The sequence below is a fragment of the Rhinoderma darwinii genome, chromosome 1, assembly GCF_050947455.1.
Source record: "Rhinoderma darwinii isolate aRhiDar2 chromosome 1, aRhiDar2.hap1, whole genome shotgun sequence".
Classification (NCBI taxonomy): Eukaryota; Metazoa; Chordata; class Amphibia; order Anura; family Rhinodermatidae; genus Rhinoderma; species Rhinoderma darwinii.
Genome location: NC_134687.1, coordinates 513,111,031 through 513,127,829, shown reverse-complemented (window position 1 = coordinate 513,127,829; position 16,799 = coordinate 513,111,031). Strand labels below are relative to the sequence as shown.

The 16,799-nt window shown below is 42.9% G+C and overlaps 1 protein-coding gene across 3 annotated transcripts in view; it reads left to right on the top strand.

The window, feature by feature from the left end:
• COMMD10 (COMM domain containing 10) overlaps positions 1–16,799 on the top strand; it is a 403,417-nt gene that overhangs the window by 290,309 nt on the left and 96,309 nt on the right. The window contains exon 6 of one of the 3 annotated variants that reach the window (XM_075836416.1): positions 5,452–5,530. The exons of the other annotated variants lie outside the window; for them this stretch is intronic. Coding sequence (XP_075692531.1) covers positions 5,452–5,457 — 6 coding nt within the window. The 3' untranslated portion in view covers positions 5,458–5,530. Of the gene's footprint in view, positions 1–5,451; positions 5,531–16,799 lie in introns of those variants that run through there. 3 annotated transcript variants of the gene reach the window in all.

Here is a 16,799-nt window from a genome sequence, read left to right as displayed (position 1 = left end):
TTCTATTTTTCAACTGACCCGTCACATGGTCTGTTGAAACAACGGCCGTGTGAACGGCCCAATTGAAATACATGCGTCCGTGTGACGGCTGTTGTTTTAACGGCTGTCACACGGACGTATTCTATGTTCGTCTGAATAATTTCTAAGAGTAGAATGATCATAAACTACAAGGAATTAAATAATTAACAATAGGAAGATTATTATTAGGTAACTGTTTCAATGTTTACTAAGAAAAAAATGAGCCGTAATAAGGTGGATCTTGGAGATCAACATTATTGCTAATGCGCACGGCTGTGTGCAATACTGTGCTAAATACTAACGTCATTATGAAACCATATTGGGCACCGTATATTCGCAACTTGCAGTCCATATGCTTACGGTGTAAGGAAAAATAATACAATCTGTGAATTCTGCATAAAATACTACTATATAAATGGCTCCATATGATAAGATTAGCACCCTATTTGTCATATGGGCCACACTGGTGAAGATCCGCCACACACTCATGTGTAAAAGATTTTAAAGTGTCCCTCCAGAGTAAGGGCTTGTCCACATATAACAGGATTTCAGCAGAAAATTTGTGCAGAATTTCCGTTTAAACTAGCAGACAATCCGCTGCAGAAAAACCGCACCTTTCCTGCCTTTTTTTTTTTTACTGCAGAAAATGGTGCGGATTTTGCTGCGTTATTTTTTTTTTTCAAGTCTGTGTGATGGTGATATCTCCTAAGAAAAACTCAGGAAATCGGTCCACTTTCCGCAAGCAGGAGATTGACATGCTGCAGAACGGAAAATAAACACCGCAGGTGAATTTCTGGACTAAAATTTTCCGCAGCGTGTGGATAACAAATGTTTATGCACACCGACGTGGCTGCTACTGTATTCCGCTGCATATTTTCCGCCCGCAATTCCGAACTGTGGACGGAAAATACTCCGCAATTCCGTTACATGTGGGCAAGCCCGAATGCTGCCGCCTGATCTGACATCGGGTGTTGAAAGCCGTAACTGCACGCTGGGCGGATGCAGTTGCCAAAGCAACCGTAGGATTCCCCCTTGAGTATCGTGCACAGGTCCTATTAATTAAAATAGAACCCATGCACGATACTCGTTGGGCGTCGGATTAGGAGGAAGAGTAACATTTTAAAGCGGTACTCCAGTTTCAGCAAATTTTATTTTTTATAAAAAGTTTAAAACAATTTACTAATACACTTTTTTGTATCCATTCCTCACCGTTTTCAAGATCGCTACTTGCAGTCATTGAAAAGAATACTTATATTGCTACACTCCCAGGGGATAAAAGTTTGTCCTGGTTGTGTGATGGACACACAGGTACTCGGCTCATCACAAGACGCAGCTCTGCCAACTGTAATGAATATGGCACCTGTGTGATCATCGCATGCTCAGGACAGATATTTTTTTTTACTTGAAGTAAACATTGAATGTACCTATTGACAACTAGCAGAGATCTTGTGAACCACAAGGGATTCACACAAAGAGCATAATGAAAGATTGTAGAACTTCTTATTATACAAATAACATTCATGTGTCCTTTTAAGCTCCTCCATATCCCCATTCACTTTCTATATTTTATGTACATATTGTTTGTATGCTAATCTTTTATTTAGATGAGTTTAGACTGACTTTCCACATTGATTTCATGTTGGACCTTCGTGACATAATTATTCATAACCAACATGAATTATGATGACATCACGGTTTTGTACGTCAGAACTTCAGAGACATGATCAGTAGGTACATGGTCTATTAATGAGAAATATTTCCACTGAACCATCATTCTAACGGAAACGTCTTCAATTCTTCTTTCCTGACACATGAAAAATTATAAGGTAATTGTAATCTGGAGTCCAATTCATTTGGGTAATTTTCCCAATTCACATCTGTGATAGAAAAAAATATTTTTTCCGCAAAATAGGACCCAGACTTTGAAAATGTATTTGCTCAATATTTTAACTTGCTATCAAATTAGAAGGACATCACACTTATTGTATAACGATTGATTTTTATTGCATTGCGTGTAGTCAGCAGGACATAGAAATTGATCTTGTAATAGGAAAGAAGAGTAACAAGATACCTTCAGAATGCACAGTGAGAATAACGAATGTTTGTCATCTAGGAATCATGGGATAATGGGAAAATTTCAAAAATAATGAATGGTCCTAAAATAGACAATAGATATACTAGGTTACACGTGCAAATCATTCCTACTACATTCTACTGAGTTCTTAAAGGGGAATTCTCAGCTGACACATTTAGGTCATTTCTATAGGATATACCATAAATGTGTGCTAGGTGCGGGTTCCACACCTGTAATCCGTCCTGTATCCATCTCGCTACCACATCCAGGTGGAGAATTAATGGAGAGTTAGCTATCCATGTGCACAATTCTCTTTTTTTCAGTTCCATGGGACGTACGGAAAGAGTCGAGCTTGCTTGTTTGGCTGCTTCTGTTACTCCCACAGAGCTAAATGGAAAAAGCAGTGACTCCTCTCTATTTTCTGCATGAATGTGGTGGCCTTTGGCCGCTAGAGCAGGAGACAAAGGTGGGTCCTGCATCTATTACACATTTATAGCATATCGGAATATGCTATAAATGTGTGAGTTGTAAATGCCCTTTAAAATTGATTTTTTTCATTGATTTAAATGGGATATGCCATCAGTGTACGAGGAGAGGATCCTGTTCTTCAAGAGAACAGAAAAAAAAAAACAACTTGCATCATTTTTGTGTCCTATTGTATCCTGTTTTTAAATGTAAGTTTTACAAAAGAAAAAAAACACCTTTTTAACCGGATACAAAAAGGCGGTGACAGGAGAACGCTTTTTTCTGTTCCTGTGTTTAGCTTCCCAACTGCTACATTGTAACAAGCCGATAAGCTATGTCAGGAACTGGTTTCAGCCTTTGAATGTAAACTATTAGTTGGGCCATTCATTGATAGCAAGCGAAGATCTTGAAGATGGAAAGGAATTAAATCACAACGTTTATTAGAAAGTTGCATAAAAAGGACCTCTCCTGACATGTGCTTTAGGGGGGATTCACACGAGCGTGATTTTCGTGCTTGCAGGCCGCGTATTTTTCGCGCGGCACGCACAGCCCTATAGAAGTCAATGGGGCAGTTCAAACAGTGCGTGATTTGTGCGCAGCGTTTGTTCGCTGCGTACAAAACGAGACAGGTTCAATATCTCCGCGTATTTCGCGCATCACGCACCCATTGAAGTCAATGGGTGCGTGAAAACCACGCAGGTCGAACGGAAGCACTTCCGTGCGAACCGACTGAAACAGCGCACCAGCTGTCAAAAGGATGAATGTAAACAGAAAAGCACCACGTGCTTTTCTGTTTCCAAACATCCAAATGGAGTGTCTTTGAGATGAGCGAACCTGGACAATCGAACCGAACTTCACCGGGTTCGGCCGAACTGGTTTTGTCCGAACCCGGCAAAAAAAATTCCGGTACGCGACGTCAGGAGATAGTCACTGTCCAGGGTGCTGAAAGAGTTAAACTGTTTCAGCACCATGGACAGTGACTACCGATCCCAATAAACATGAACCTGTAAAAAAAAAACGAAGTTCTGACTTACCGATAACTCCCGGCTTCTTCCTCCAGTCTGACCTCCCGGGATGACAATTCAGTCCAAGTGACAGCTCCAGCCAATCACAGGCCAAGCACAGGCTGCAGCGGTCACATGGACTGCCGCGTCATCCAGGGACGTGGGGCCCGATGTCAAGAGAGGCGCGTCACCAAGGCAACGGCCGGGAGGGAAGTTCTCGGTAAGTACGAACTTTTTCTTTTTTTTTAACAGGTTTCTCGATGTTGTGTTCGGCATTCACTGTCGAGGGTGCTGAAAGAGTTACTGCCGATCAGTTAGCTCTTTCAGCACCTTGGACAGTGACGGGCGTCGACTAGCCTCATCTCTATGATGGCGGCTGCGTGAAAATCACGCAGCCGCGCATCATACACGGATGACAAACGCAGCTGTCAAATGGTTTTTGCGCGCGCAAAACGCAGCGTTGTTTGCGTGCGCAAAAACGCAACGTTCGTCTGAATCTGCCCTTAGGGTATGTTCACACGGCTTATTTTTGGCCGTTTTTCGGGCCATAAACGGCCTCCAAACAGCCAAAGAATCAGAAGCAGAACGCCTCCAAACATCTGCCTATTGATTTCAATAAGAAAAACTGTGTTCTGTTCCAACGGGGCGTTTTTTTACGTGGCCGTTTTTAAAAAGCGCCCGCGATAAAGAAGTGCATGTCACTTCTTGAGCCGTTTTTTGTGCCGTTTTTCATTGACTCAATAGAGAAAAGCGCTCCAAAAACGGATCCGTATTTTCAGAAGTTTTTTGCTAAGCGTGTGAACATACCCTTAGGCTGGGTTCACACGAGCATGTTACGTCCGTAATGGACGGAACGTATTTCAGCCACAAGTCCCGGAGCGAACACACTGCAGGGAGCCGGGCTCCTAGCATCATAGTTATGTACGATGCTAGGAGTCCCTGCCTCTCCATGGAACTACTGTCCCGTACTGAAAACATGATTACAGTATGGGACAGTTGTCTGGCAGCGAGGCTGGGACTCCTAGCATCGTACATAACTATGATGCTAGGAGCACGTCTCCCTGCAGTGTGTTCGGTCCGGGACTTGCGGCCGAAATTCGTTCCGTCCATTACGGACGTAACATGCTTGTGTGAACCCAGCCTTATAGTAAATACTTGTATTCCCCATAAAATCACAAATCTGAAGCATCTTTTCTTTAGAACTCTGTGTTGTACCGTTCCTCTGTTATTCCTCATGCATATTTATGAATAAATTGACCCTACACAGTCTGAAACTTAGTTGGGACTTGCACGTTTGATAAGGGAAATGGTAACACCCAGTTGTCAATTTATTCATACATTTCTGGGAGGAATAACAAACAAATGGCAAAACTGAAAGTTTGAAGATTAGTTGCTCCAGAATTGTGATTATATGGAGAATACAATATACACACACACAAACCAGCTGAGCTACTTCAACAACAAAGTTTTCATTAAAATGAACGTTTTTCAACTGTAAGATGTCAAAATAACGACTATGGCTTAAAGTATTTGTGTAGATTTATGTAGAGTTACAAACATATGGCCGAACAAAAGTTATAGTTGTAATCCCACATCCGGCAGAATCCATGAATAAATCCAGATCATGCCTGTTCATGGTTTTTCCAGTCTATATTTCCTGATTTTAATATTAAAAAGAAGCCTTCATTACAAGTAGTGATTAGTTATCTTGGTTTATGTATGGGCATTATTCTTTGGTTGATATTTCCCATATGGAATCAGCCCTTTTATCTCTGCCCCTGTACAATATTACAATGCTTGTGTTTGTGCTATCTCTTGTTCTACTGACGTTATATATTGTGCATGGTAACTTTTCTTGACAAAACTACTAATAAAGTATGCTTTCCGCAGCTATAAATATACAGGGCTGTTTGCTGTTGTGAGATTTTATTGCGTTTTCTCGGAGGAGGGAGGAAATTGGACGATATCAGAGCAGTTAATTATTGCGTCTTTTGAGAACAAAGTACAAAGTGAGTATTGGAGGCTAAATGTCATCATTCAGTAATAGGCTGAGTAAATGTCTCTCCTGGGAGTTATTCATGCACCGATACAGTGAGTTCTATTATTCTGACAAGGTTTACGGTGTGAAGCATTGCTGTCTGGAACGGTTTCTTTAGGTTGCTAACAAGTGAGTGTACATTTAAAAGGGATTTCATCACAGAAACAAAAAAACAACCAGTACATGGATTAGAGGAGAAAGTAAAATAGTAGCTCAGGGTCTTAAAGACTACAAAAATGCCTTTATGTGGCTTCTCCGACTCTAATATATTTAGGTTTAGCACCTAGTCAGCATGTTCTAGTCATTTACTATCCGATGACATCCTGATATATTGCCACAACACATTTACTGTTTGCTGGTGGTGTAATGACAAAAACCTGGAGAAGTCTGGCATTGTTCCCAAAGTTATACCCAAAAAGCATCCAGTGGTATAAAAAAAAGAAGATGGCACTAGTGGGAGCCCCAGCTTATTATTGGAAATAAGGGGCCTGCAGAATTTTCTCAATGACCAGGGCTCAATGATTAAAGGGGTTTTTCAGGCTAACAAATAAAAGTACAAAAATGTTCCTGAATGTTCACCAGGTGATGCCGCCGTAGCTCAGAATGAATTGTTTTTCCTTTTCACGGTCTTAGGGGGGATTCACACGAGCGTGTATTCGGTCCGTGCGGGCCGCGTGGTTTTCACGCGGCACGCATGGACCAATACAAGTCTATGGGGCAGTACAGACAGTCCGTGCTTTTTGCGCAGCGTTTGTCTGCTGTGCAAAAAGCACAACAGGTTCAATAACTCTGCGTATTTCGCGCATCACGCACCCATTGAAGTCAATGGGTGCGTGAAAACCACGCAGGTTGCACGGAAGCACTTCCGTGCGAACCGACTGAAACAGCGCACCAGCTGTCAAAAGGATGAATGTAAACAGAAAAGCACCACGTGCTTTTCTGTTTCCGACCATCCAAACGGAGTGTCTTTGCGATGAGCGAAGCCGGACAAGCGAACCGAACTTCACCGGGTTCGGCCGAACTCGGCAAAAAAATTATCGGTACGCGACGTCAGGAGATAGTCACTGTCCATGGTGCTGAAAGAGTTAAACTGTTTCAGCACCATGGACAGTGACTTCCGATCCCAATATACATGAACCTGTAGAAAAAAAAACGAAGTTCTGACTTACCGCTAACTCCCGGCTTCTTCCTCCAGTCTGACCTCCCGGGATGACAATTCAGTCCAAGTGACAGCTCCAGCCAATCACAGGCCAAGCACAGGCTGCAGCGGTCACATGGACTGGCGCGTCATCCAGGGAGGTGGGGCCCGATGTCGAGAGGCGCGTCACCAAGGACGCGTCACCAAGGCAACGGCCGGGAAGTTCTCAGTAAGTACGAACTTTTCGTTTTTTTCAACAGGTTTTTCGATAGGATGTGTTCGGCATTCACTGTCGAGGGTGCTGAAAGAGTTAGCTCTTTCAGCACCTTGGACAGTGACGGCCGTCGACTAGCCTCATCTCTATGATGGCGGCTGCGCGAAAATCACGCAGCCGCGCATCAGACACGGATGACACACGCAGCTGTCAAATGGTTTTTGCGCGCGCAAAACGCAGCATTGTTTGCGCGCGCAAAAACGCAACGTCCGTCTGTATCTGCCCTTACTCTGCTCTTTACAGCATTTGTTTTGATGCGGCCAGGGCTTTCTGTGCGTGGGATTACCATGTAAAGGACTACAGTCCACATCATGCCTCTCCTCATCAGGCTCCATGCACATGACCGTGCCCATAATTACGACTGCGGACAGCTGTCCGTATTTACGCGCCGTGCTCCCATTATAAAGTATGGGAGCATGGTCGGTAAAATAAAAAGATAGGACGTCCTATTTTTTTTAAGGAAGTTTCTACGGACATAAATATACGGGAAGGTGTCTGTCGGCCATAGAAACTAATGGGCCTGTAATTACGGACAATTTTATGGTCGTGTGCATGGGGCCTCAGACATTTCCTATAATTACAGCTGCCTGCATGCCCCTCTATAAAGGTATGTTCACACGGAGTGTTTTCAGGCGTATTTCGGGGCGTTTACGCCTCTAAAAACACCTGAAAAACGGGAGCTGAACGCCTACAAACATCTGCCCATTGAAATCAATGGGAAAAACAGCATTTAGTTCAAACGGGGCGTCTTTTTACGCCGCTGTTTTAAAAAACGGAGTGTAAAAAGACGCTCTGTAAAAAGAAGTAGCATGTCACTTCTTGAGGCGTTTTTTGGAGCTGATTTTCCATTGAACACTATGAAAAACACCTTAAAAAACGCCTCAAAGGAATCTCCAAATTAAAAGAAGCTTCATTTTCAGCTCCAAAAACGCCTGAAAATCAGAGGCTGTTTTCTCTCAAAACAGCTCCGTATTTTCAGACGTTTTTTGTTAAGCGTGTGAACATACCCGAAGAAGGTATAAGGTAGTGCTGTATTTACTCACTTTCTGCTACTGAAACACAGCTCTGCTGTTCTGCTGCTAGACTCTGCATGATCTGCTGCCCAGCATTTGAGACACACCCTTTCTGGGGGGACGACTACAATGGAGCAGTGGACATAATAGGCATGAGATGTGTGACGTTTGGACCACGGGGAGAGAGAGGGCAGATAACCACATATTCAGTGTACATTACATCACGCAAGCAGAAAATAACTGTAATGGCAGGGGGTAGGGAGACGGACAAGTGAGCCCTAATCTACCCGCCACTCTGTCCCTGCCTACTTGCAACGACCCGCCCTAGGCGACTGGGTACAACTGGGCGGCGGTCCCTGCGCTCAGTAAGTGTACGACAAACACGACAAACATACAAAGGAACACAAGCAAGGAAAAGGGGCAGTTGCCCACGGCAACACCGTGAGCAACCAGAGTGGTGAACGAGCCGAGTCAAGCCAGGAGTGTGCGAGGTACAAAACGAAAAGCAGAAGAGTAGTCGGTAAGCCAGGGTCTGTATGGAGCAGGATCAAAAATAGCAGGAGCTGTAGCTGGGCCAGGAAACCACAAGGAAAGAATCACAAGCACCGAGGGACAGGAAGGGCAGGCTTAAATAGACCGAGGGCGGGAGCTAGCTGAGTCTGGCCAGGTTACGATAGGCTCTCCCACTCCTGAGCCTGCCAGCCTGAATGGTGGAAGCAGGAGTCAGTCTCAGGGATGTATTCTCAGGTGCTGACTGATTAGTTCTGGGAGTTAACCCCGAAGCTGTGCCTGGCAGATCCTTTACAATAAGGGTATGTGCACACACACTAATTACGTCCGTAATTGACGGACGTATTTCGGCCGCAAGTACCGGACCGAACACAGTGCAGGGAGCCGGGCTCCTAGCATCATAGTTATGCACGATGCTAGGAGTCCCTGCCTCTCCATGGAACTACTGTCCCGTACTGAAAACATGATTACAGTACGGGACAGTTGTCCTGCAGAGAGGCAGGGACTCCTAGCATCGTACATAACTATGATGCTAGGAGCCCGGCTCCCTGCACTGAGTTCGGTCCGGTACTTGCGGCCGAAATACGTCCGTCAATTACGGACGTAATTAGTGTGTGTGCACATACCCTAACACTAGTAGCATGATCATGAGACTGCAAGCGAGAATGACCTACAGAGACATTTCAGCTACAGACAGTACATTACTATGTGACTAATCTTACTACAGTTAAACCACTTGGACATCATTTTTAAAAACCGGAAAACCCATTTAAAGAGGCTCTGTCACCAGATTTTCAAACCCCTATCTCCTATTGCAGCAGATCGGCGCTGCAATGTAGATAACAGTAACGTGTTTTGTTTTTTTTTTAAAACGAGCATTTTTGGCCAAGTTATGACCATTTTTATATTTATGCAAATGAGCCTTTCTTATGTCCAACTGGGCGTGTATTGTGTTCGTTACATCTGGGCGTTTTTACTTGTTTTACTAGCTGGGCGTTGTGAATAGAAGTGTATGATACTGACGAATCAGCATCATCCACTTCTCTTCGTTACCACCCAGCTTCTGGCAGTTCACAGGCACACAGCGTGTCCTCGCTCATCCGACGCGATTAAGTTCCTGTGGGAGGAAGTGAGTGACGTCACAGCGTGATCTCGCGAGGACACGCTGTGTGTCTGTACAATGCCAGAAGCTGGGTGGTAACTAAGAGAAGTGGATGATGCTGATTCGTCAGCATCATACACTTCCATTCACAACGCCCAGCTAGTAAAACAAGTAAAAACGCCCAGATGTACACACACAATACACGCCCAGTTGGACATAACTTTAAACACGCCCAGTTGTACATAAGAAAGGCTCATTTGCATAAATATAAAAATGGTCATAACTTGGCCAAAAATGCTCGTTTTTGAAAAAAAACAAAAACGTTACTGTTATCTACATTGCAGCGCCGATCTGCTGCAATAGGAGATAGGGGTTTGAAAATCTGGTGACAGAGCCTCCTTAAACTCAGTTGTGGCTGGAGCTGGCATGGGTCCAACTCACAGGCCTCCACTTATTCTATCTTCTTGTCAGTCTCAATGACATGTCAGAAGAGTACTATTTAAACAAAAACAAAAAAAAGTTGTTTTTTTTCTGTCAACACAATTGTTAAAGCAGAATCTGTGTATTGATGTAGCTAATTGTGTGGTTTTTCACAGTTTATTTTGATTCTTTTGCGAATGCTTGCTGTCCTGACCTTTTTATTGCTGTTATCAACCTGACCTCTTTCCGAAGTTTGTTACTGATTTTTGTCTGCCTTGATCTGACTGCTTTTTACTCGTCTCTGAACAAACTATGCCTGTCTTGGCCAGCGTTAACCTTGAACAAGCGCTTCTTGCCATGATCCTTGTTATCTGTCTATGATCCTGCTGTACTGGTTGCCTGTCCTCTGGTCAGCCGATGCCGTTAGAAACTATTAAGGTAACTGTGACCTGGGAAATTTCCTCTTGCAAAGACCATTCTTCCTCGCATTGTTTTATTCCAAGAGACAAGTAGTATTAAGGTTCAGTAACCCAGTTGGGACAAATTAACCATGGACAAATTTCCGTTACAAAGTTCAAAGAATCACTTCATGTCTATGCTCACTATACAAATACTACAAGTGGGACTGTAGTGGCATTGGTAGAGCTGGTTTTAGGTCCTGAAGAAAAAGCACTATGCACACCAAAGTGGAAATTCTTTTGCAGATAAATAATTTATTATATTTATAGCCAATGACAGTGCGAAGTTTCGGTCAATACCATGACCTTCCTCAGGCGATTAGTCAATGTTGGATCCTGTGTGGATGGCGCATTAGTTTGGCGGCTGACCGCTGTTATTTGGCGCAGAGAGAGAATACTTGCTAAGTGTTGGGCAGTGTAGTGCCTTTTATGGTATGTTCACACGGCCTATTTTCAGACGTAATTCGGGCGTTTTAAGCCAGAAAAGACGGCTCCATTACGCCTGCAAACATCTGCCCATTGCTTGCAATGGGTTTCACGATGTTCTGTTCAGTCGAGGTGTAATTTTACGCGTCGCTGTCAAAAGGCGGCTCGTAAAAAGACGCCTGCGTCAAAGAAGTGCATGTCACATTTTTTGGAGCCGTTTTTCATTGACTCCATTGAAAAACAGCTCCAATTACGTCCGTAACGGATGCCGCGAAAAATGCGAGTACTTGCAAAAACGTCTGAAATGCAGGAGCTGTTTTTGCCTGAAAACAGCTCCGTAATTTCGGACGTAATTTGTTAAGACGTGTGAACATACCCTTAGTGTTTTGTATTTGGGGCCATTATTTATTTCCTCCATGTCGAACTAGTTTCACTGAACCACAACTTTAGATTGAACCCTGCGAGTCCCCTGATGAAACGCATTGGGAACGCTAGAGGGCAATTATTGGGGTGTATGTAATATAGAGGTGGTTTCCAGTGGCGAGAGCATGTCGCAAATCAAGGTTCTTTCTGGCACACACATTAATAAATGTGGGCAACAATATATGCGCCAAGAAAATAAGCGCACTAAACGCCAGAACCGAGGTGCAAAGGCAATAATAAATCTGCCCCGATATATACTGAACCTCTTCCTAGCGGTCCTTATGTAGGGATTACAGTTCCTTACAGAAGGACTGCAAAGACCATCTCATACAAGCCCCAACTGCATGGTCTATCTCCTTGGTGAAATGTATTTAGTCCAAACTGACGTAATTTATTTTGATAATCCATGTTCTTTTTATTGTATTTATCCTGTTTCAGCGCTGCTGTGGTAAATAATTGCTTCTTGTCTAGGATTGTAACATGGTTAATATTTTACAAGCCTGACTGGTACAAAAGACTATCTGCTAATGCTGTTAATGGACAGACAAATAAAATAGGAAGAACCAGTTTCATTACTTTGCCATGAAATCCAGCAGCCACTCTAATGCCACTATTATCTACTGAACTGCTAGGCGGAAGTTTGATGGGCTATGGCGGCTGATATGTAGGCTTTCACATGCGTGTCTACAATGTATTTGCAGGGAAGCGGGCATTTCCATTTCTCTGGCATTCTAGCTAATCATGTATCTCTTAACATTTTTTTTCTGCTTATGGCATTGAGATTGCACTAGCTGATTTCCACATTTATTTTTTTTCTTCCTCACACAATGGATTTTCACCTAAAAAATTTACAATTCCAATTTCCTTCGGAACAGGATTTATTTTAGAAGCCGTGTATTTCGTTCTGCTTTTTCCAGCTGATGTTTTGCATAAACCGTTCTCTTTTTTTTCCGTCACAATGCTTAAGCCACTCCAGCTACTTTTCCCCCTTTTGATGTTTTATTTTTTTTACTTCCGAATAATAATTTAAGTGCACATGAAACACACACTGATATTGGCGTTAATCCTTTCCAAGCGCACAGCTACGTATTTATCAGCCATGCTAGTTAGTTCAATGACCAGGTTTGCACATGAATGGTTAGCAAATGTTGTGCTCTTAATTTTACATATTGAATACTTATAGGCTATGTTCACACAGGGCGGATACGCTGCGTAAATGCAAATATCATATCCGCCCTGGGCACCGCAGGGAATTTCAGCTGAAAAACCGCACCAAATTGTGGTTCCGTTTTTCAGACGGATTGTCCGCTGCAGAAAACTTCTTGTAGAAAAAAAATGGATGATCCGTACGTAGCCATGGCGACGTGTGCCTCTGACATCCTGCAGGCCGGCATTCTGGGATGACGTTTCAGCCCATGTGACCACTGCAGCCTATGATTGGCTGCAGCGGTCACATGGAATGAAACGTCATCCCAGGAGGCTGGCCTGGACGAAGAAACACGGAATTCTGGGTAAGTATAAGATTTCATTTTTTTTCATGTTTTCTGCTATTTGTTGCAGATTTTACCTCCCATTGAATTCAATGGTGAAAACCCGCAACAAATAAGTAGCAATTACGCAAATACAATTGACACACTGTGGATTAAAAAAAACGCAGGTAAATTTGTAAACTTTTCTTTTGCTCAGCATTGACGCAGCATGTGGATGACATTTGTTCAAATCTCATCCACTTTGCTGCTACTGTATTATGCTGCGGTTTTTCCACAACGAAATTATGTGTGTGAACTTACCCATACACTTGAATTTATATTTTTGCATTTCTTCCATTCCGAAACCTATCACAACTATCTCTTTACATCTTTGTTCTAAATAGAAAAGTCCATTTTGATATTTATTGGACTTGAGAGGCACAGGAAATATGAAAACTTGAGCATGATCTCTGCAGCGCAGAAGCTGCACAATGTGACCATCGTACGTACAGTGGAGAGTGAATCAACTTATGCCCATATAAAATGCAGAGATTGTGAATAGACATCCCGTGGAATGTGTATTCACTGTCTAAACACTTCAGTATTGTTAATGTGTGAGTATAAGACAGCACATAAGGATCTAGCAGGATCCCTATGCGCTGAGTAAATGAATGGAGAGGAGTGCATGACGCTGATTGGTCAGCGTCATACACTCCTCTGTACAACGCCCACTTGGTCTAAAGTAAAAACACGCCCACTCATTAGCATAAATCTAAAATCGCTAATAAAGTGGTAAAAATAGATCTTTTTAAAAAATAAAAAGCACTGCTGTCACCTGCATTATAGCGCCCATCTCCTTATGTAGGAGATAGGGCACTTCTAATGTGGTGACAGAGCCTCTTTAAGGTTTATAAAGAAAAGATGGGTTTGGAATAATGAGCACTGATAAGTGTTTGAGCCCTTTTGTATGTGTTCTAGATATATCAATGAGTGGTACTGCATGTATATTCTGCACAGAGAACCCGACTTCTCTGCATTATCCCCTACTGGGTATATTTCCATGGAAATAGAATAAAGTCTGTGTCAGAAATAGTCAATCTCTTTCTGTATTGATTTCTGCAGTGATTCTAACAATAAATGAGTATATACATACAAACATATCTGATAATAATAGTGGTACGTCATAACTATGGGCAGTGCTTACCAGCTACTGATTATATTGCCAGTATTGGCTACTTGACTGCCCATAGAAGTGCCTGAGGCCATACCGTAAAAGTTTCTTTTTTTCAGATTTCGTACAAGTCAAACAAAAAAAAGATTCATCGCATGCTTTATATATGTGGAGGTATTCTCTTTTAGAAGTATTGATTCTAGGTGAGAATAGCTATGTAGATGCAGCACCTGACAGAGCATTGTATGACAGCATATGGGGGCCCTGTTGCTCCGCAGTACAGATAAATATGAGGCTCTGTGTGCCACTGTACATGGTGCTTAATACTTAGAATTGCATATAACTCGGTGTCCAGTGTCACTGATTAAAATAGGAAAATCCTGCTACAAAAAGTATTCACATGGACGTTTTTAAAATCTATCGTGTTTCGTCTGCAAAAACTAAAGTTTTCTCATCCATGTATAGGTCCGTATGCGTATGTTAGTTTTTTACTCCCACATGTCATCAGTTTTTTTCGTCTGCAGAAAGAAAAGGAAGGAGGCCCACTTTTGTCACAATTGGTCCCAACACCCTAAAGTAGCTGGGGGATTGGGTTTTCCAAATCTCACCAAATATTATTAGTACTATTACTAGTTACACTCCATAGAGTCCGCAACCAATCACGCTGGAAACCCATTGAGCAGGCAGGTACTCCTGACATTCTGGTCGACCTGTTGATGTGGCTAAAACCCAGTCAAAGACTGCCTGTTCTATGCCCTTTCCTCTCTTCTTCATTGGCACCTCCAGCGTTCAAATGGTGTTTGGACAAGGATCTCTACTGTATTGGACACTTCTGTAATAGATTAGGCATACAACCTTGTCATTTTTACCAATCTATACATCACATTCCGGACTCTGAGATTTTCCACTTTTATCAGATATACCATATTATGTCTTCATTTAAATCTTTGTCGGACCTTAAAAGCAATTCTGAATTTGAAAACTTGTGTCTGACTAATTCTGGTGGTCGTCATCTACTATCTAGTATTTACTTGTACCTGGTATCCCCGTCGGACAAACTATCATATATGTCTATCCTTTTCCGTTAGGGAATGGCAAGTTATGGCTGAGCGTACTTCAAAAATTTCCATGAATGTTTTTCGCTGGTCGAAGCTAATTACAAAGTCTTATTACAATGGTATCTGGTTCCCTCTAGATTGGCCAAGATGTTCCCTACCTCCTCATCTTCCTGTTTTAAACACTGTGAAAATGTGGGATACCCATTACATATATGGTGGGATTGTCCGAAGGTACGCCAGTTTTGGAGACAAATTTTTAATATGTTGTATTCTATCACTCAGAATAATTTGAAAGTCTCTCCTTCACAAGCATTACTTAATGAGACCGTCCCTGGACTGTCTAAAGCCTCTCTCAAATAAAAGGGGGAGGGAAAACTAAAGATGCAAAAATGTGATTTGAGATCTGGTACAGATGCCATTTATATTGTTTTTATAGCAAAGCGAGCAGAGTCCAATATTTCCTGGACACCAACTGACCATGTTCTATTGGCCTGTCTGGTCTCTAGGAGATTTGGAGTGTAGCGTGCCATGCTATGGGATCAGAGGAGGAAAAGGAGGTTATCGCATCACCTCCTCTACAAACGGTAACGCAAAGGCCACTTTAACACCCTCTATGAGGACCTACGGCTTCACACTGAGAAATTGCTTTTATTCTGCCACATATCTATACTGACATTGACTGCCCCTCCTGGAGAACCTACGCTCTGTGCACACATTCCAGACCACCAACATGTGATGGTGCATTTCAGCAGAGAAACGCCTCATTGTCACACTGAGGTACAAAAAACATACTGCTCCCTTTACCTAAAGCCGCCAAGTGCACAGACAGAGAGGGCGATAATGTTAATGGGCCACTTTATCCAATGCCACCATGTGGCTAGCTTTAGGTACTAGAGGTGAGCAGGCCTAAAATACTGTATAGATAAATAGAGTATAGTTATATGTCACTGACAAGGTGTTAGTGTTAAACCAAAAAATACATTTGTGCAAAACTGCACCAGAAACCAAGCTGCCAGAATACAATACAATATACAATACAAACACTGGATACGAAAATAAACTATAAATCTGGTAACCGGTCAGGTGAACATGTGGATCCAGTTGCATCTGCAATGCTCAACTCAGACCGATCACAGAGATTCTGTCCATGTTGTTGAGAGCCATAAGAGGAGGAAAAAGGTTGGAGTAAGATGGCCAAGGAACTGTAGAGCCAAAGTACTGTTCCTGTGGACTCAAATAGGAACCCCCATATTTTGGTCTATCTTACAGGGGTGAGGAGCTCTCATAGGCCATAGACCAGTAGTGGCAATGAAGTGGAGGTGCCGGTATTAGTGGGGCAGGTGGTTGGGTGGCTATAAACGGTCCATTGTATGTCCCGCTGATTCTCTCCTGTTCCAGTGTGTGGAAGCACTCCCAGGGATCATTAGGGGGATCTGCGAGAGAAATGACCCTAAAGTGCAGACAAACTTGACCTCTGAATCCTCCTCTGTGCTCCTGTTTAGGTATTCTAAGCCGCTACAGTTGACATGAGTAGCAGCAAAAAAGAACCCCCTATTCTAGCTGACTGGTCTCCTTGCTGGCTGGGTTTACTAGAAAGAGGGCTGGTTGCTGATGTGGATGTCCCCAGAAGTGTCTTCAGCTTTAAGTTACAGCAAGTTGTGCACTAGGGTACTGGGAGATGTTCCCTCCCCCTTACATTCTCCTCCTCTTCTAGGTTGTTCTCTGTGTTAAAGAAAAA